Genomic DNA, 21,722 nt, shown 5'->3' on the forward strand with positions numbered 1-21,722 from the left:
TCGAGGGGAAGCGGAGGGACGATCGAGGGGAAGCGGAGGGACGATCGAGGGGAAGCGGAGGGACGATCGAGGGGAAGCGGAGGGACGATCGAGGGGAAGCGGAGGGACGATCGAGGGGAGCGGAGGGACGATCGAGGGGAGCGGAGGGACGATCGAGGGGAGCGGAGGGACAATCGAGGGGAGCGGAGGGACAATCGAGGGGAGCGGAGGGACAATCGAGGGGAGCGGAGGGACAATCGAGGGGAGCGGAGGGACAATCGAGGGGAGCGGAGGGACAATCGAGGGGAGCGGAGGGACAATCGAGGGGGAAGCGGAGGGACGATCGAGGGGAAGCGGAGGGACGATCGAGGGGAAGCGGAGGGACGATCGAGTGATCAATGAAGGACGCCAATGAATAGATACAGTCGTCATAGTTAGGCTATCGTTATATTAAGTAATAAGTTAAATGACCTTAGAGATCTAGCCATTACAATCGTTACACAAGTCACACCATCAGCGAATCATGTACCTTTATCCCTGAACAAGAGCCATGACGCAGGTCTATAATATCCAGTACATGTCTAATAATAAACCTCCTTTATAAGACGTTTTAGCCTGAAGTCATTTTATGCCCATGGATTGTGGATAAACCAGACATGAACGAGAGCAGGAGGAAAAATATATTTTCGGGCCAATACTCTGTTCACACCACCGCTCCTCTCTCTTCCGTTGGCTCTTAAATTGGATTTTAGCTGCAAAAATACCGCCCTCTGATGTACGACAACAATGTGAACAGGGCCTTAAAATAACTGATCCAACGGTAAAAAAATATTAATTGGCTGAGCTATCCGCTAATCTCGTCATTGGAAAAGTTGTATCCAGTGATTGGTTAAGATCATGTGATATATTACCGGTTAAGATCATGTGATATATTACCAGTGTTTCATTGGTTCAATCAACAACGTCACTATGAGATGAAGATGTAATTTAAAGAGGACGCGTCCATTCTTCCAATACGTAGGTTTTAGGAAACTACTCGATTCCCTTCTTTAAAAAAAGAAATGGAATTTTTCCGTTCCTTTGTTATTCCTCATGGAAATGTAGAATTAATAACAACTGGGTGTCGCCGTTACACTTCGTCCTCCTTACACTGTGTGCGATCCGTGCTGGCAGTGTGTATATGGCAGCATTCAATTTCAGTATGCATTTCCAGGAGGAGTAGCAGAGGAATGGCAAAATGTACAGTTTTAAGAAAAGGAGGCCCCAGATTATTATTATTTTTTTTTTCATTTTAGAGAACGCAAGTACTTAAGTAGTTACTAAAACATATATGTCATTGTCGTCCTTCTTAACCAGTTCGTTCAGACTGAATTTTGTGCATATATCTGTATATTAAAAAACACAAAAATATCCACAAGAAAATATTATAAAGAATAAATCAGAACAAACCTCCCCTGATGTATACTGGTGCCCACACACAGCGCATACACAGTAAAGAAAGATTGCATAATATCAGATGCTGAATAAGCATCCACCTCGGAGAACTAAGTAAAAAGCCAAATAAAAAACACAAAAAAAAAACATTAATATACATTTAATGCTTAGGTATAATGCACCCTGAAATCATCTGGAAATGAGGTAGTGTATGTATATGCATTTGTCCATGATACACAGCATTATTTTTTTAACCCCCAGGAAGATATATATTTTTTACAAGATTAGTTTTAGTTAGTGAAGAATTTTTTTGTTGTCCAAGATTAGAAAATAATGGCTTTTAAAAAAAAAACAAAAAAAACAGCGCCACCTTTGTCAAAGGTTGTTTCTGGTATTGCAGCTTAGCTCCATTGATGTGAATGAGGTTGAGGTGCAATACCAAACACAGACAGGTGTGGAGCAATTTTTTTTTATTTATTTTTTTTTAAAGCAACAATATTTTTCCCCCTTGCAATACATCGGCAGAAGGTAAACCAGTGCGAGTTTCCAGTAGATTATATTGCATAGCTTAAAAAAAAAAAAAAAAAAAAAAAATCACAATTTGTATTAAAAAAAACACAAAAAAATTAATCTTGCAATTTTCACACTGGCCACTGGGGCTATTTTAGATGCTAACTTCCTGTTCTTTACAAAAGACTTTTCAGCAGTCTCATTATCATCAGAGGCAGGATTACAACTACAGGTAACACCTCTATACAAAGCTGGTCAAGGAACCCACCCATGGCAAGAAGCGATGTCACAGCTCACCGCCTCCAAAAAAAAAAAAATGTAATTAACAGATATCCCTCCATACTGGCAGCTCGCTAATATTTAAGTGAAAATTTTTCAATGTTAGCGATCCTTTTCCAAAGTTGAGGTAGCTACGGTAATTTTTTTTTATTTTTTTTATTCAATATAAAGTAAAAAAGAAAAAAATATTTTTTATACACATTTCACTTTTCTTTAAATTATATTTTAAGTTTTTTTTTTTTTCCTTTTCAAGGCAAAAAAAAATAAAAAAAATTTCTAACAAAATATACGGTAATTCATTAATGTTAAATGAAGAGTGAGTTCTAAAAAATATATATATATATATATATATATATATATATATATATATATATATATATATATATATATATATATATATATATATATATCACTGAATCATGCCTACAATGAATAGGTAAAAGTCATTATTTTAAGTGCTGGAAAATAGCACAAAAAACTAAATAATTAAAAAAGCTTTATATTCGTGCAGAAAACCTATTTACATGAGAGCGCCTTTAAGCTTTTATTTTCCTAGCAATTTTTATACATGCATAAAAAAAATGTTGTGCTTTGCAGCATATCGAGAACTTAAAGGGACCTTACACTAATTTTTAGGTCATTAAATCGCCACCACTATCTGTTTCTTTATCTCTTTTGCTTTCTTAATGGCAGACTTGTGTAAATTGCATTTTTAAGAGAGTCAAGTGGGTGGCGCTGATGAGGTAAAGAGTCAAGATGACTAAGCCCAACCCCTCCCTCCAACTGGCCTTTATTGACCTTCCTGAAGACAGGATACCTCACTTCTGGCCCATTCAGAATCTTGCTTATGTGTCATTGTCTTCTGTTTCCATCAGTGCGCTAATTAACTAAAAACGAGATACACCAGAAGTACCATGGATTTTTTTTCATCCAGCAGTAACCCCCTTTTTTTAAAGTGATTCTCCGGAATTACAAAAATTCAATGAGTGGCAGTCCAAAACTCCACCGATCAGCTGATTGACGGGATCACAGCGCCATAGTTTTAGTAGTGGACGCGCTTGGTATTGCAGCTCAATTTTTGTTCATTTGAAGTCCCAGGGATCTTCTTTAAAGAAAAATTGTTTCATTACTTGAAATGGGTTATTTTATAAAGCTTCTAAAACATGTGACTTCCCTCGTAGGGGAGGTGGTCCCCTGATTGTGACCCCCCTTATGAGCCATAGCAGAGAGGTACAAGGTGCTCCCACTATAGAGTGAATGTACGTTTATTTTTGCTGTAGTGCAGAGAATAAACCTAATGCTGCAGATATATATATATATATACACACATAAACATTATGTAAAAAAGAATATAAGCCGGACTCCTACGACCCTGATCATCATTAGACAAAAATCAATGGGTTCATTTCATTATTGCATTTGCGGCTTTTTTATGTCCAATTTTTGGAGTTTTTAGCCTGTTTTTTTTTTTTTTATTTGCAACAAATTCTTCTTTTAACTTGTAGCCATTTGAAGTTTATTTCATATGTTTTACCTGGTGTTTTTTTTTTCTTTTAAGTTTGTAATGGTCATGGTGGGTGGGATTTCGTTTTCTATATACTGGTGGCCAATTCATCAATTGTGACCTTTTTTTTTTTTCTTTTGCGCAAATGTACCCCAGTTCCCCCACCGTACTTTTATATCTATTTTTGTGACTTTTTAGCGGAACATTGTCTAAAAAAGGCACAAAGGATGAATAAGGGGAAAAAAAATAAAATAAATAAATTGGCAGAAAATTCACAAACCAAATGTGGTATTTTGAAGAAAACAGGTTAGTGCCCCTTTAAATAATTTGTGAATTCACCATTATATAATACTATTGTATATTATATAATATGATATATTATTACAGGCATAGAAATATCTGTATAAATAAACTGGAAATCATTTAAAATAGACAAAGGGCAAATAAAAGAAAAACATGTAATTATTGCCTGGGGTTAAAGCAAAAATATGGAATGTGTAAAAGAAAAAAATAATAAAATAAAAAAAAATAAGGAACATACAAATTTTTAGATATATATCTATGTATAGATTATATATATAACATTTTTTTTTTCTTTATTTTAAAATAAAGACAAAAAAGGAGATTATCTATCTATCTATACACCCACATCTATATATAGATATCTACATAGATATATCCATATAGAGATGGACATATATCTATATAATTTTTATATATACTTTTACTATAAAGAATAAAAAAAAATGAATATATATATATATATATATATATATATATATAGAGGGCATTAATATAGTTATGCCAGGTTTAAAGTCCCTGACTAATATACAGTGTTATTTTTGGCCGCCTACAGTCGCCACTAGAGGGAGCACAGGAGCTTAGCGCATACACAATCTAAGCTGAGCAGTGCGCTGTAGGCTGTGAGCAGCCTCTAGTTTTATCTTTACTCTTTTGTGCAGGACATCAAGAAGTCGGTCATGGTGACACTATCATAGGGAGGTAATAGGCAAAAAAAATTTGGTAGTCGGTAGTTTGTGACCACTGGACCAAAGAAGAAAAGTTTGCAGGGTTTGGAACGCTATTGATCCGGACAGGAGATACACTGTTGGAAAATACTACAGCATAATAATATATAAAAGGAGGATATATTCATACGATCCACCTCTTCTTAATTACTGTAAATTCATTTCTTTAATATCACATTACTTTTTAGATGACGTATAGGGGGAGAAGGGGGAAGGGGGCTCCTTTTTTTTTTTTTTTTTTTTTCCAAAATAAAAAAATAAAAATAAAATCTATTTCTTTGTATTAATATGTAACCCCCCCCCCATGTAGGAGTGTATGCTAGTCTTGTTCCTCAGTAGTGCATTGAGCAGCCAGGTGATGTCGGAGATCGGTGCTGGGCTGGCGGGGTACAGCTGCTCCGGAGGTTAGCAGGTGGCCCGTATTCTGGACGCCGCTGCAGCCCGCTTTCGCCTGGCGGGGGGAAGCCTCCATGTTGTTTAGTAGCCCTCCTGCGAATTCCTGTAACATGGCTTCACACTGCAGGAGCATTTTCCCTCTCTCTGGAGCCAGGAAGGACAAGGGACACTCGGAGCTGGAATACTTTGCTAGGACTTGGATCTGCTCGTGGCTCAGCGATGCTTCCTGGCAGACCTGGTGGCACAGCCCGGACAGGTTCTGCTTGGTTTCTCCCAATGTGCATAAAATTTGGTCCCGTTCCTTTAACAAATGGTGCTTCTCATTTTGCTAAAAAAAAAAAATATATATATATATATAATAAATATAAAAATGTGAAAAGGAAGCGAAAAGGAGACAAATCAGCGCAGATTTGATAACATTAGCAAAAAAATGTTTTCATTCTCTCATCACACGACCTGTAAAAGACGTCGTGTGCACATTCCCCTAGAGAAGATTCACATTGAGTTTCTTTATCATGGTTTTTGGAGTAGATCCTGAACATCTGAACACTTTTCCCACACACTTTTTTTTTTTTTTTTTTTTTAAAGCAGAAAGTAAATTCTTTGGGGAGCGGGAATTATAGAAGTGTGGCGGTCATGCCGTATCATCCCCGAGCCATTATCTGCTGTAAGCAAAGAGAAGAGCCTCAGCCGGTCTCACGCTAGATAACATCCAGTGGAGCTGATGCTTCCCAGGCCTCCGCTCTGAAGACGGCGACGCCTGCTGCTCTGCTTCATGCTATTATGGGGCTCTCCTCTAAACTGCATAGCATCAATATCATGGAAAAAGTTGGGAGTTTTAGAAAAACGCGGCTGCCTTTTCCAAAGAGGGCAAAATTCTTGTCCAGGCGAAGAGATATGGGGAAAAGTATCAGACAATCCTCAAAATCATTGAATTCCAGGTTTTCCATACAGTCCTGTTGCCCCCAGTGTACAATCTCCGGCCCCATCCCCCCCCAGTGTATAATCTCCGGCCCCATTCCCCCCCCCAGTGTATAATCTCCGGCCCCATCCCCCCCCCCCCCCCCCCAGAGTATAATCTCCGGCCCCATTCTCCCCCCCCCCCCAGAGTATAATCTCCGGCCCCATTCTCCCCCCCCCCCCCAGTGTATAATCTCCGGCCCCATTCTCCCCCCCCCCCCCCAGTGTATAATCTCCGGCCCCATTCTCCCCCCCCCCCCCAGTGTATAATCTCCGGCCCCATTCTCCCCCCCCCCCCCCAGTGTATAATCTCCGGCCCCATTCCCCCCCCCAGTGTATAATCTCCGGCCCCATTCCCCCCCCCCCCCCCCCAGTGTATAATCTCCGGCCCCATTCCCCCCCCCCCCCCCCCAGAGTGTAATCTCCGGCCCCATCCCCCCCCCCCCCCAGAGTATAATCTCCGGCCCCATTCTCCCCCCCCCCCCCCCAGTGTATAATCTCCGGCCCCATTCCCCCCCCCCCCCCCCAGTGTATAATCTCCGGCCCCATTCCCCCCCCCCCCCAGTGTATAATCTCCGGCCCCATTCCCCCCCCCCCCCCCAGTGTATAATCTCCGGCCCCATTCCCCCCCCCCCCCCAGTGTATAATCTCCGGCCCCATTCCCCCCCCCCCCCCCCCCAGTGTATAATCTCCGGCCCCATTCCCCCCCCAGTGTATAATCTCCGGCCCCATTCCCCCCCCCCCCCCAGTGTATAATCTCCGGCCCCATTCCCCCCCCCCCCCAGTGTATAATCTCCGGCCCCATTCCCCCCCCCTCCCAGTGTATAATCTCCGGCCCCATTCCCCCCCCAGTGTATAATCTCCGGCCCCATTCCCTCCCCCCCCAGTGTATAATCTCCGGCCCCATTCCCTCCCCCCCCCAGTGTATAATCTCCGGCCCCATTTCCCCCCCAGGGTATAACATCTAACCCTCCGCCATGCCGTCTGCCTTTACTAACATGTGACAGAGCGGCCGGTGGTGCAGAGCTCCCTGATACCAGCGCGGTCCTGTAATAGCCACCAGTGTAACAAGTCCGGTCATGACATTTCTTCCCTCATCACTGGTGAGTGATATTATCGAAAAGTGGAACGAACCACGGCAACTCAGCCACGAAGTGGAGACCCCGTAACATTACAAAGTGGGGAGTGCCAAGGAGCAGAGAGAATGAACATCACCACCGCTCTGCTGACCCCATAACTGCAGAGTTCAGACCTTCTCTGGTACTAACATCAGCACAAACACTGCGCCCCAGCCGGGAGCTTCATGGCCGAGCAGCTGCATGCAGCCTTACATCACTAAGCACAATGCCGAGTGTCGGATGGAGTGGTGTAAAGCCGCCACCACTGAATTCTGGAGGAGACGTGTTCTGTGCAGTGACGGATCAATCACACTTCTCTTATCTGCGACTGATGGAGGAGTCTGGGTTTGGTGATTCCAGGAGGACGTTACCCCCTGACTGCATTGTGCCGCTGTACAGATGGTGGAGGAGGATAATGCTACGGGCTGTAATCAGGGGGCGGCCTCAGCCCCTTAGTTATAGTGAAGGGAAATCTTAATGCTTCAGCACAAGACATTGTAGCTTCAGCTTTGTGGGAACAGTTTGGGGAAGGACCCTTTCTGCTCCCCATGACTGAGCCCAGTGTACAAGCTCCATACAGACATGGAGGGGGGAAACATGACAGATCCCAAACCTCAGATCCACCCATGAACTAGAATGGAGATTGTGAGCCCGACCTCCTCCAAACATCAGTGTCTGACCTCACAAATGCTCTACTGGATGGAGGGGTAAAAAATCCCCACATACTCCTCCAAAATCTAGTAGAAATCCTTCACAGAAGAGCGGACGCTGTTCTAGCTGCAAAGAGGCGACTCCACATTAATGTCTACGGATGAATAATGGGAGGTGATAAAAGCTCCTGTAGGTGTAATGTGGACATGTCCGAATAGTTTCGTCCATGTAGTGTAACTGCAATCACTGACATTTATGCCATAAATGTCTGAGAAATGTGGCTGCACGTCTGGGACCTTCCGCTATCTCCTCAGACCCCCGGGGATGGCACAATGGTGCTGCATGTGCGGCTTTCTCATTCACTTCTATAGAGGTTTAAAAAAAAAATGCAAAGCGCGTTTGATCAAGAGCAAGATCGCTCGCCAATGTTCACACAAGTAATATTCCGTACTCGCGCCTGTAAGGCAGAACTTACCAGCTTCCGTATCTCCGTCTCCAGGTTTTGGATGCAGTCCAGTTTTCTTTTCCGGCAGCGTTGAGCAGCGATCCTGTTCTTGCTCCGCCGGCGTATGTCGTGGACGCAGTCCAGCTGCTCGGGACTGAGTTTGTGCATTTTTACCAAAGACTGGAAGTCGTATCGTGAAAGTGAAATGATTTTCTGCGAGTTGAATGGTAGTTTTTTCTAGAACAAGGAAAAATACCAATAAGTTTTAGAAGAAAAAACAATAGTCTGCAGGCTGGGTAGTGACGATAAAAGGATTACTGTGATTGCCAGTACTATTTCATGCAAATCCCAGCCCGCAGCGTCTGATCCAGAGGCACGGGTCACTACTGAGGCTGCTTGTTGTCATTGCTGTTACCCAGTCCGGCAGACGCTGCTGAGAATTATTAGAGGGCTCGGTCTACTGTATTTCTTACATTCAAAACCGACAGAAAGGGGAAAATAGGCAAAAAACTAGATGGGCCGTCCGCAGAAGCCGGGGGCTTTCAAAGGCAAATTTTACAGAATAACCTGGGGCTACACAGTGCATTGAAAAATTACTAGGAAAATGACCTGTGTTATACATGCAACTTGTCAACTTATTCTGGGAAGTTTTAGAGCAAATTTCACTCCAGATTTGGTAAAAAAAAAAATGCATTATTTTCAGTGGTTTAGTCCAATAAATTTGTTGAAAGTGTGAAGGTCAAGACTAGAGACGAGCGGATAAATTTGTAGGACTCCAGATCAGCGGCCACATCAGTAGTTCCTTGCTGCTGAAAGGGAGTCCTGCGGACCCCCCTCCTACCTGCCTGCATCCGCAGGCTTCTCTTCTGGTTAGCCGGCCTTGCGCCCAGTCATTGTCAGGCCGGCTAACCAGAAGAGAAACCGGGCATGCGGGCAGGTACGAGGGGGTTCGTACGGTTCCGACGTGGCCACTGGATCAGGGTCCCGCGAATAGATTCTCTCATCTCTAGTCACGACCCCTTGAAGTGACCAATCCCATATATCTATTTTAGGAGAAGGGGCATTTTATACAATTTTGCTTAGTGCCGCAATTTACAACAAAAACTGTTGCAAACCAATGGCTAAGACTCGATCATACACCCGCGCTCCCGAAATACCCTACCTCACACTCCAGCTCTTTGGCAGAACAAGATTCGCCGCTGTCTTCATCGCTGTCCGTTTCCGATTCCTCCTCCAAGTTAATGGGACATACATATGGGCACTTTTCCGGCGTCGTTCCTCTATCCAAGTTTTCACTGTTCGCATCCGGACTGGTTTCACAAACCTCATTAGAAATGTTACTCATAAACGGGCACGACACCGAATTAAGGGTAGTGAAGGTTCGTTCGGGGGTCTCACTGGAAATAGAAATGGAAAGCCACGGGCATTCAGATCTTTTATCCGTGGTGTTCATGTCCGCTAGTTGCTTTGGAGTTGCCATTTCTGTTTCTTGAGGACCTGAAAATTCGGAACGGTACACATCGGACCAAAAACCTTTTGCGAGATGTTCGGCTACTTCTCTCTCCACATTACTACGTTCTTGGATCGGCCCCATAGCAGGAGAAATGTCCCGGTTGGTTACCAATCCCTGTCTTGGTAGATCAGGTGCCCGAGTGCTGCTTGCTTCGTTGCCGCCTTTAACGTGAAGCACCGCTGGATTGGAGCCGTTCAGGGGGTCCATGTAGTTTACGTTCTGATAAGGTTGGTACACACAAGGAAAAGGCACAGAGCTGAAGTCTGGAAGTCCGGCTCCTATAGGAAAACATGGAGGGTAGACGGCAGGGCTAGCGATTTTATCCTCATTGCACATGAGGTCTTGATAAATCACATCTGTTCCCTGCACAGGTAGAGCGCTCAGATCTACGTCATGCTTGGCTAACTGTAGGTCCTCCACTTGAGATTTTGGCTGACTGGTACCTTCGGACATCTCACTGGAAGGTGCTGGTGAAGGACTCTGAGCTTCTTGGTTGCTGGAGCACGTGCTAACGGATCGGACCCTGCCCCGTCCGCAAGCTTTCTGAAACTTCCTGTACTTTGGGCAAAGAGAGGAAAAGTTGGAAGCATTCTCTCTGGCAAAGCAAAAAGTTTCACATGGCTGTTTTGGACTTTCTGGGGACGGGGATAAGTTTTCGATCTCCGATGGACACTTGAGGTTCTGAGAGAAGTCCTCCTTCCAGATATCTTCCACCTCGTGTACCACCACTCTCACCGTCTCGTCGGGTTGGCGTTGGATGCTCGCCTTTGGACAGAAGGACTTGCAGCATTTCTTCCGGGGACATTCTGAAGTTTCGGTTTTATTGTTGGAGAATTTTAGGGTGAGGAACTGGAAGCAGGTCTCCTCAATATCATGGACATCCAGGAGCTTCGAGCATTTTCGGATTTCCAGTAAGTTGTCTTTGTTGACGAGAAGTTTCGAGGTGTAAGCAAAATGGAGGAGCGGGAGGAATCCCTTCACCGTCACCTGCGAGAACAAGATGAGAAAAAACAGAAAATTATCCCAAGGACATGCATAAAAATATATATCACACAGAAAAAAGTTTATTCCCCCCCCAAAAAAAAAAAGACAGCAAAACAAGTGGCATTAAAACATTCAGGGGCTTCTTGTGGTAACACAGGAACTTATTTTAATATGGGTGCACAGCTTTTCCTAATATAAAAGCAACCTAAAGTTCCGGAGGAGCAAGAGGGGCTGCTGTGACCGCCAGAGTAGAATAAGGGGATATAGACATGACATACAGTGATTCAGCTCTGTGGACTTGTGTAGACCTTTAACAATATGGGTAAGTTAATAGAAAGAGACGGCATGTTATATATGTAGGACTCCTTGCCCGTCCTCACCTCTTCGGGCAGGGTTACAACACATTCGCCATTGCTTGGTTGCACAACCCGTGATAGGAAGTAATCACTGGAAGCAGCGAGCACAGAGCGATGGGCCCTGAACCTCTGGTCTTCCACCACCACCGTCACGTCACAGAGCAGGCCCTGCTCCCGATGGCTGTTCAGGCGGAGCAGGAGGTTGGCACTGTGAACTGAAGACTCGTAAGCGAAATCAGCGTCCTTCTTCTCACTACAAGACATCCTGCATCGGGGACTCGGCTACCATACTTCCCGGTATCTCCACCACTGCAACAGAAACAGATGCGGGGTTACTACAGAGGCCTCCGACACAACGTGTACAGTTAAGTAGGAGCATCAGAGAAATCCGCTTCTTTCTCCTCCTAGACTGAACCTTCATTCTGAAAATTCTTAATTTATAGGTAAAAATGAGTCTTCAGTGTTAAATATTCCCACGACTGAGATAGGAGTTGACAGTTGGTGCTCATAAAGTTCTATGAAGACCAGTATCTGTCATCTTCTCCTTCTTCCATAGAATTTTACAAGCACCAATTGTCATCTCCCATAACAATAATAGGAAGATCTGCCTTCACTGAATATAGATTTTACCCATGAATTGACAGTTAAAAAATCAGTCCAGGAAGAAGAGGAGCAGATTTCTCTGATAAAAATAAGAACCTTTGTAATGTATTTGATTTGTACCATTAATTTTTTAAATAAAAATTAAATAACAACAGCTTAAAGACCAGGTTCACATACCTGTGTCCAAGTCCGAATACAGACACTTGCTGCAAATCCTCACATTGTGCTCCAAACAAGGACCATGAAACACAGTTGTGTCAACCCTGCCTAAACTTCATAAATCTGTCATGCCATTTTGGCCCTCGGCCCCTCCAGCAGTAGACCGGTAGGAGAATATGTTGTTTTTAATACTGTTTTCAACAGTGGACAAATCCTTTAACGTTTCTCTCCAGTTTTTTTTCCCAAATAAAGATTTTTTTTGTGTGGGTTTATTTCTTTTGACTACGGTCTGACAAAGCCCACGGGTTTTAGTAATGGAGAGGTGCCTATGTCAGCGCCAACTGCTGACATCAACCCCACAATCCAATTACCCCGAATGCCACCGCACAAAGGCAAATCGGGAAAAGCCAAGGCTAAGGGTCAGAATTGGTGCATCTAATAGATGTGCCATTTCTAGGGTGGCTAAGGGCTAGTCTTACTAGGCTGGGAAGGGGCCAATATCTATGGAACTTTCCAGATTATTAATATCAGCCTCCAGCTGTCTGCTTTGCCTTAGCTGGTTTCTAAAAATAGGGGTGACCCACATCATTTTTTTTAGGAACCCCCCATTTTTAATAACTAGCAAAGGCAAAGCAGACAGATGGGGGCTGATATTAATAGGCTGGGAAGCTCCATGGATATTGGCCCCTTCCCAGCCTAATAAGACCAGCTCACAGCTGTCTGCTTTCCCTTGGCTGGCTATTAAAAATAGCTGGGACCCCACGTTGGGGGTCATTTATTTAACAAGTATAGTAAACTACACACGCAAGGCACTGTTCCTCTCCTCCACCTCCTGGTTCAAGATTATTTTTTTTTTTATTATTATCATTATTATTATTATTATTATTATTATATGTTATTTTAAGTCATTTTCCTATCCACATTTGTTTGCAGGGCAATTGTCCTACTCCTATTTTGCTTACTTTTGCAGCCCTTACTACAACCCTTGGCAAAAATTATGGAATCACCAGGCTCGGAGGATGTTCATTCAGTTGTTTAATGTTGTTGAAAAAAAGCAGATCACAGACATGGCCCAAAACTAAAGTAATTTCAAATGGCAACTTTATGACTTTAAGAAACACTAAAAGAAACCAAAGATTAAAAATGTGGTACTCAGTAAGGGCAATTTTTTTCAGACCAATCAGAGGTAAAAAATTATGGAATCATGAAAAACAAACACATAAAAGAACACTCCAATACATCACTAGTATTTTGTTGCACCACCTCTGGCTTTAACAACAGCTTGCAGTCTCTGAGGCATGGACTTAATGAGTGACAAACAGTACTCTTCATCAATCTGGCTTTCTCTGATTGCTGTTGCCAGATCAGCTTTGCAGGTTGGAGCCTTGTCATGGACCATTTTCTTCAAATTCCACCAAAGATTTTCAATTGGATTGAGATCTGGACTATTTGCAGGCCATGACATTGACCTTATGTGTCTTCTTTCAAGGAATGTTTTCACAGTTTTTGCTCTATGGCAGGATGCATTATCCTCTTGAAAAATGATGTCGTCATCATCCCCAAACATCCTTTCAATTGATGGGATAAGAAAACTGTCCAAAATATCAATGTAAACTTGGGCATTTATTGAAGATGTAATGACAGCCATCTCCCCAGTGCCTTTACCTGACATGCAGCCCCATATCATCAATGACTGTGGAAATTTGCATGTTCTCTTCATGCAGTCATCTTTATAAATCTCATTGGAACGGCACAAAACAATAGTTCCAGCATCATCACTTTGCCCAATGCAGATTCGTGATTCATCACTGAATATGACTTTCATCCAGTCATCCACAGTCCACGGTTGCTTTTCCTTAGCCCAATGTAACCTTATTTTTTACTGTTTAGGTGATAATGATGGCTTATGTTTAGCTTTTCTGTATGTAAATCCCATTTCCTTTAGGCAGTTTCTTACAGTTCGGTCACAGACATTGACTCCAGTTTCCTCCCATTCGTTCCTCGTTTGTTTTGTTGTGCATCTCCTGTTTTGGAGACATATTGCTTTAAGTTTCCGGTCTTGACGCTTTGATGTCTTCCTTGGTCTACCATGTTTGCCTTTAACAACCTTCCCATGTTGTTGGTATTTGGTCCAGATTTTAGACACAGCTGACTGTGAACAACCAACATCTTTTGCAACATTGCGTGATGATTTACCTTCTTTTAAGAGTTTGATAATCCTCTCCTTTGTTTCAATTGACATCTCTCATGTTGGAGCCATGATTCATGTCAGTCCACTTGGTGCAACAGCTCTCCAAGGTGTGATGCATGTGTTAGTTTTGCAAATGAAAATTTACAGCGTGATTCCATAATTTTTTTCCATCTGCTTGGTCTGAAAAAATTTACCCTTACTGAGTACCAGATTTTTAATCTTGATTTCTTTTAGTGTTTCTTAAAGCCCTAAAGTTGCCATTTGAAATGACTTTAGTATTGTGCCATGTCTGTGATCTGCTTTTTTTCAACAACATTAAACAACTGAATGAACATCCTCCGAGCCCGGTGATTCCATAATTTTTGCCAGGGGTTGTAGTTACTACGACCATTTTACAGCACCAAAGCTCGGGTCTCCATTGACTTCTATTGCATTCGGGTCCGGTGTGAAGTTCGGGTCAAATTCTGGTACCCGAACCCGAACTTCCACTGATCCGCACATCCCTACTACTGACTGCTCTGCAGTGCACAGAGTGACTGAGCATGTGTGACCACCAGAATTCAGCTCATTAGATGGACGTGTACATTGCTATGAATGTGAACACAAGGTGGCGCCATACTGGGTAAGAAAATGTGAAAGCACTTAACAAAATAATTTTTTTTAATAGCAAACATCTATGTAATGATCTGTATAATTGTTATATTTGTTTTATCTAATTTCCTGACAGGCAATAAAAAAAAAAAAAAATGAAACAACTGGCTGTAATGAAATGCCAAATAAACACGTGCAGTCCAACTTGCCCGTTCTTTCTTACGCTGGCACAAGATGGCAGGGACTGGTTATGAATTTATAAAAAGATTGCTTAAAATCTGCAACCAAAAAAATAAAATCTGCCCATTACCCAGACTGTCTAATTTTTACATGATTAATAACCCGACAGATGTCACGTTATTTCAGGCCATCTCCATTCGAGGAGAGTTTGAATATTAGCGAACTTTCTGGTGCCGGTGTACTTACTTATGTAAACCTTACAGACAGATGTACATATGGTGCTGTGAGTTTTTGTTTAGTTTTTTTCACATTGATGGTGTTGCAGCTACTCGTGAGCTCAGCAGCTCATTCAGTCAACTTTGGCTGCAGCGCTAACATCACATCGAGAGACCATAACAGAAAACGGGGACGACAGGGAGACTCAACATCGGACCAGGGGAGAGGAAGTAAAGAACTTTTTCTTTTTAAACAAATTGTGTTGGGGGAACACTGGTTTTCCAAAACTGGAAAACCCCTTTAAAAAGGTGCCAATGCATGGCTCCAAGCTGTGGCAAACTTTACTTTTTAATGGCAACATTTTGGGGCAAATACTAAAGTTTTGATCTTTTTTCATTGCATTTTTTGAGGATGGTGCAGCAACCAAAAAAAAACAAAACAGCAATTCTGGGATTTTGATTCATTTTTGCTTTGTGATGTTAAATAATTTAATATTGAACTTTTTGCCAAATGTACATACGGTACTTTAATTTAATTTCTTCATTCTTTTGTGCTGGGAAAATAAGAAGATTCAAAACGATATAAAAAAAAGTAAAAAATTAATTATTACTTTTTTTTTCTCTCCCCACAGAAGACATGGACTTGCGATCGATAAATCAATTGCTCTGTAAAATGTTAATGCATTTGTCGACTGATCGGCGGCAACTTTACCGAAGCTGATGATTGAGAAGGAGAGTTCTTATGGGAAAATGTGTACTAAGGATCTGGACTAATTCCGCCAGCTTGAAGGAGAGCTATGAGTGTGACAAATTAACTTGTGCCGCGGGTTCTACAGTGTCACGCTGCGTTTTCAGAATGGAATTCGTCTGTAAAGCGAAAGTGCCGCGTTTTACAAAATCGGATCTCGGCACAATAAGACGCACATACCACTATCTCAGGTCCGTTCTAAGACGGTAGAACGCAAACCAGACGCATGCGCTAATCCAATAAGACAGGGAAAGCCAGTCACACGACTGTTGTGAAACCATAGAGGAATTTCAGCAGAAAGAATAAAGAGAAGGAAGAGGACGACATCTCGACATCTGTGCCAAACCAGAAAACAGACCCGGAACACGTCACTGTAAGGACAAATGCAAAAAGAATGCATATATAAATCATTAGCAATGGAATTTTCCTACAAAAATAAAATAAAAGTAGTTTAATTTTTTTTTTCATCCCAGACCTTCTGGAAGCTTCACACATCTCCTCCCCATCAAGAGCGGAGGAGAGTGTGATTTGCTCTAAACTTGCACTTAATCTAAAAATCCAAAATGTTAAAAAAATAACATACTGCTCAGAATTAAAAAAAAAGTGTGATTGAGATATATATATCATTTCACTTGTTAAATACTAAACTTCAGACAGAAAGGCCCACACAAACAAAAACCACCGCAGTGAAGGCCTGGCAGAGCATGAAAAAGGAGGAAACACAGCGTCTGGTGATGTCCATGAGTTCAAGACTTCAGGCAGTCATTGCCAACAAAGGGTTTTCAACCAAGTACTAGAAATGAACACTTTATTTACAATTATTTAATCTGTCCAATTACTTTTGGTCCCTTTAAAAACAGGGTGGCACATGTTAAGGAGCTGAAACTCCTAAACCCTTCATTTTGATACCCTCAAATGAAAGCTGAAAGTCTGAACTTCAACTGCATCTGAATTGTTTTGTTTAAAATTCATTGTGGTAATGTCTAGAACCAAAATTAGAAAAATGTTGTCTCTGTCCAAATATATATGGACCTAACTGTATACACACACACACACACACACACACACACACACACACACACACACACACACACACACAATGGTCCAAAAGTAGGGGGGACAGAAAGTGTAATAAGTTTATGAAGGGGGAGATTTATCAAACACTAAATTGCAGCCGCCTGTCTGGATCATCCTCCAATAAACCATGAATTAGATGTGGACGATTTCAGGATTCTCATGATAGAAGCTCGTGAAATTCCCAATTCCAGAGAGGCTCTTCTTCTGGGGACTTTTTTGGACTCTGAACAAATGTTTCAGCAACAAGTTGTTTCTTATCTTCTGTACAGACTGTTTTGGGTCGAGCAGTTTTTGGAGCATTAAGGATTGAGCCAGTGGCATGGAATTTGTCATGAATGCGGTAAATGGTTTGTCTCTTTGGGGCTGGAGTACCAAATGTTTCAACCCAATTTGCTCTAACGGTTTCAGCATTTTGAGATTTCCAATACTCTGTTAAAATCCATTTTCTTTGATCTGCATTTAAATTATTTGCCATTATGTGTTATCTGAAAAGAAAACAGATTTGGGGGAGATCTATCTGTGAAAACTAGATCTGTGAAACTGGCTCAGTTGCCCTTAGCAACCAATCAGATTCCACCTTTCATTTTCCAAAGAGTCTGTGAGGAATGAAAAGTGGAATCTGATCGGTTGCTAAGGGCAACTGAGCCAGTTTCAATTTACACCATGTTTGAGAAATCTCCCCCTTCATAACCTTATTACACTTTCTGTCCATCTACTTTTGGACTAATTATATATATATATATATATATATATATATATATATATATATATATATATATATATATATATTACACAGTACAGACCAAAAGTTTGGACACACCTTCTCATTTAAAGATTTTTCTGTATTTTCATGACTTTGCAAATTGTACATTCACACTGAAGGCATCAAAACTATGAATTAACACATGTGGAATTATATACTAAACAAAAAAGTGTGAAACAACTGAAAATATGTCTTATATTCTAGGTTCTTCAAAGTAGCCACCTTTTGCTTTGATGACTGCTTTGCACACTCTTGGCATTCTCTTGATGAGCTTCAAGAGGTAGTCACCGGAAATGGTCTTCCAATAATCTTGAAGGAGTTCCCAGAGATGCTTAGCACTTGTTGGCCCTTTTGCCTTCACTCTGCGATCCAGCTCACCCCAAACCATCTCGATTGGGTTCAGGTCTGGTGACTGTGGAGGCCAGGTCATCTGGTGTAGCGCCCCATCACTCTCCTTCTTGGTCAAATAGCCCTTACACAGCCTGGAGGTGTGTTTGGGTTCATTGTCCTGTTGAAAAATAAATGATGGTCCAACTAAACGCAAACCGGATGGAATAGCATGCCGCTGCAAGATGCTATGGTAGCCATGCTGGTTCAGTATGCCTTCAATTTTGAATAAATCCCCAACAGTGTCACCAGCAAAGCCCCCCACACCATCACACCTCCTCCTCCATGCTTCACGGTGGGAACCAGGCATGTAGAGTCCATCCGTTCACCTTTTCTGCGTTGCACAAAGACACGGTGGTTGGAACCAAAGATCTCAAATTTGGACTCATCAGACCAAAGCACAGATTTCCACTGGTCTAATGTCCATTCCTTGTGTTCTTTATCCCAAACAAGTCTCTTCTGCTTGTTGCCTGTCCTTAGCAGTGGTTTCCTAGCAGCTATTTTACCATGAAGGCCTGCTGCACAAAGTCTCCTATTAACAGTTGTTGTAGAGATGTGTCTGCTGCTAGAACTCTGTGTGGCATTGACCTGGTCTCTAATCTGAGCTGCTGTTAACCTGCGATTTCTGAGGCTGGTGACATGGATAAACTTATCCTCAGAAGCAGAGGTGACACTTGGTCTTCCTTTCCTGGGGCGGTCCTCATGTGAGCCAGTTTCTTTGTAGCGCTTGATGGTTTTTGCAACTGCACTTGGGGACACTTTCAAAGTTTGCCCAATTTTTCGCACTGACTGACCTTCATTTCTTAAAGTAATGATGGCCACTCGTTTTTCTTTACTTAGCGGCTTTTTTCTTGCCATAATACAAATTCCAACAGTCTATTCAGTAGGACTATCAGCTGTGTATCCACCTGACTTCTGCACAACACAACTGATGGTCCCAATCCCATTTATAAGGCAAGAAATCCCACTTATTAAACCTGACAGGGCACACCTGTGAAGTGAAAACCATTTCCGGTGACTACCTCTTGAAGCTCATCAAGAGAATGCCAAGAGTGTGCAAAGCAGTCATCAAAGCAAAAGGTGGCTACTTTGAAGAACCTAGAATATAAGACATATTTTCAGTTGTTTCACACTTTTTTGTTAAGTATATAATTCCACATGTGTTAATTCATAGTTTTGATGACTTCAGTGTGAATTTACAATTTTTATAGTCATGAAAATACAGAAAAATCTTTAAATGAGGTGTGTCCAAACTTTTGGTCTGTATATATTGTAATGCAGCGACTTGCTGGCATTACGGTAATGGTGCAGGATGTGTTTTTCCTGACCATGTACCTTCCCCCTTAGGTGACTGGTCACATGACTGTGACATAGCACAGGTCCTGCACGCACAGAATGTCTGTCTGATCACATGACTGTGACATCAGCAAGGTCCTGTCAGTATGTGTGTGTGTGTGTGTGTGTGTGTGTGTGTGTGTGTGTGTGTGTGTGTGTGTGTACGGGATGCATATATAAACCCTGCTTGAAGGGAGACAGATGTGTTCTGTGAGAGAGGTGTAAAGCCTGTTCCCGTGTGTGTGGGACACCGACCATGTGAGGCCTAGTGAGGCCGAGTGAAGCCTGGTGCCTGAAAGGCAGAGCCTGGATCCTGTGTGGATGCTAGTGGCCTTGGAAGGCAGAGGCTTGAGTAAGTCCTGAAAGGCAGAGCCTGGATCCTGTGTGGATGTCAGTGGCCTTTGAGGGAACGACGGCTGGAGACCCCCACCTGGGAAGCCGCAAAGCCACAGTGGTGGCGGAGTAATGGACTGAGACAGCTAAACCCGGCAAAGGCAATACCCTGTGTTATATGGACATTAATATGGACATTGCTATTTTATTACCTTGCTGAAGGCTGTTACTTGGGCCACTTGGGCCTGTCTGCTACTTGAGAGACTCCCGGATGTTAAGTGTGTAAACATGCCGGTGGCGGACTAAGATGGATTGTGTGAACTGTGGTTTATGAAGTGTAATAAACTGCAGCATTAAGAAATACCGGAAGGACATTGCTGGTGTGCTTTGATTTACCCGATGCAGCGAGTATTCCCCATTATGATGACTAGTGCTGCCTTATATATATATATATATATATATATATATATATATATATATATATATATATATATATATATATTGTATGTAAATAATAAAATATAAATAATATACAGTACAGACCAAAAGTTTGGACACACCTTCTCATTTTAAGATTTTTCTGTATTTTCATGACTAAGAAAATTGTACATTCACACTGAAGGCATCAAAACTATGAATTAACACATGTGGAATTATATACTTAACAAAAAAGTGTGAAACAACTGAAAATGTCTTATATTCTAGGTTCTTCAAAGTAGCCACCTTTTGCTTTGATGACTGCTTTGCACACTCTTGGCATTCTCTTGATGAGCTTCAAGAGGTAGTCACCGGAAATGGTTTTCACTTCACAGGTGTGCCCTGTCAGGTTTAATAAGTGGGATTTCTTGCCTTATAAATGGGGTTGGGACCATCAGTTGTGTTGTGCAGAAGTCTGGTGGATACACAGCTGATAGTCCTACTGAATAGACTGTTAGAATTTGTATTATGGCAAAAAAACCAGCTAAGTAAAGAAAAACGAGTGGCCATCATTACTTTAAGAAATGAAGGTCAGTCAGTCCAAAAAATTGGGAAAACTTTGAAAGTGTCCCCAAGTGCAGTTGCAAAAACCATCAAGCGCTACAAAGAAACTGGCTCATATGAGGACCGCCCCTGGAAAAGAAGACCAAGAGTCACCTTTGTTTCTGAGGATAAGTTTGTCCGAGTCACCAGCTCAGAAATCGCAGGTTAACAGCAGCTCAGATTAGAGACCAGGTCAATGCCACACAGAGTTCTAGCAGCAGACACATCTCTACAACAACTGTTAAGAGGAGACTTTGTGTAGCAGGCCTTCATGGTAAAATAGCTGCTAGGAAACCACTGCTAAGGGCAGGCAACAAGCAGAAGAGACTTGTTTGGGCTAAAGAACACAAGTAATGGACATTAGACCAGTGGAAATCTGTGCTTTGGTCTGATAAGTCCAAATTTGAGATCTTTGGTTCTAACCACCGTGTCTTTGTGCGACGCAGTAAAGGTGAACGGATGGACTCTACGTGCCTGGTTCCCATCGTGAAGCATGGAGGAGGAGGTGTGATGGTGTGGGGGTGCTTTGCTGGTGACACTGTTGGGGATTTATTCAAAATTGAAGGCATACTGAACCAGCATGGCTACCACAGCATCTTGCAGCAGCATGCTATTCCGTCCGGTTTGCGTTTAGTTGGACCATCATTTATTTTTCAACAGGACAATGACCCCAAACACACCTCCAGGCTGTGTAAGGGCTATTTGACCAAGATGGAGAGTGATGGGGTGCTACGCCAGGTGACCTGGCCTCCACAGTCACCAGACCTGAACCCAATCGAGATGGTTTGGGGTGAGCTGGACCGCAGAGTGAAGGCAAAAGGGCCAACAAGTGCTAAGCATCTCTGGGAACTCCTTCAAGATTGTTGGAAGACCATTTCCGGTGACTACCTCTTGAAGCTCATCAAGAGAATGCCAAGAGTGTGCAAAGTAGTCATCAAAGCAAAAGGTGGCTACTTTGAAGAA

General features: G+C 42.5%; 1 protein-coding gene across 2 annotated transcripts in view; it reads right to left on the reverse strand.

Annotated features, from left to right (window-relative positions):
- Positions 1–4,926: 4,926 nt before the first annotated feature.
- BACH1 (BTB domain and CNC homolog 1) overlaps positions 4,927–21,722 on the reverse strand; it is a 50,280-nt gene continuing 33,484 nt past the window's right edge. For both annotated transcript variants that reach the window (XM_073668331.1, XM_073668330.1), the window contains exons 2-5: positions 11,182–11,466; positions 9,467–10,804; positions 8,335–8,541; positions 4,927–5,458 (exon numbers count right to left, since the gene is read on the reverse strand). In XM_073668331.1, coding sequence (XP_073524432.1) covers positions 5,054–5,458; positions 8,335–8,541; positions 9,467–10,804; positions 11,182–11,421 — 2,190 coding nt within the window. In that variant the 5' untranslated portion in view covers positions 11,422–11,466 and the 3' untranslated portion in view covers positions 4,927–5,053. The remainder of the gene's footprint in view (positions 5,459–8,334; positions 8,542–9,466; positions 10,805–11,181; positions 11,467–21,722) is intronic.

Source organism: Phyllobates terribilis, unplaced genomic scaffold (genome assembly GCF_046119375.1).
Source record: "Phyllobates terribilis strain yellow unplaced genomic scaffold, ASM4611937v1 Scaffold_2__4_contigs__length_985480577, whole genome shotgun sequence".
Classification (NCBI taxonomy): domain Eukaryota; kingdom Metazoa; phylum Chordata; class Amphibia; order Anura; family Dendrobatidae; genus Phyllobates; species Phyllobates terribilis.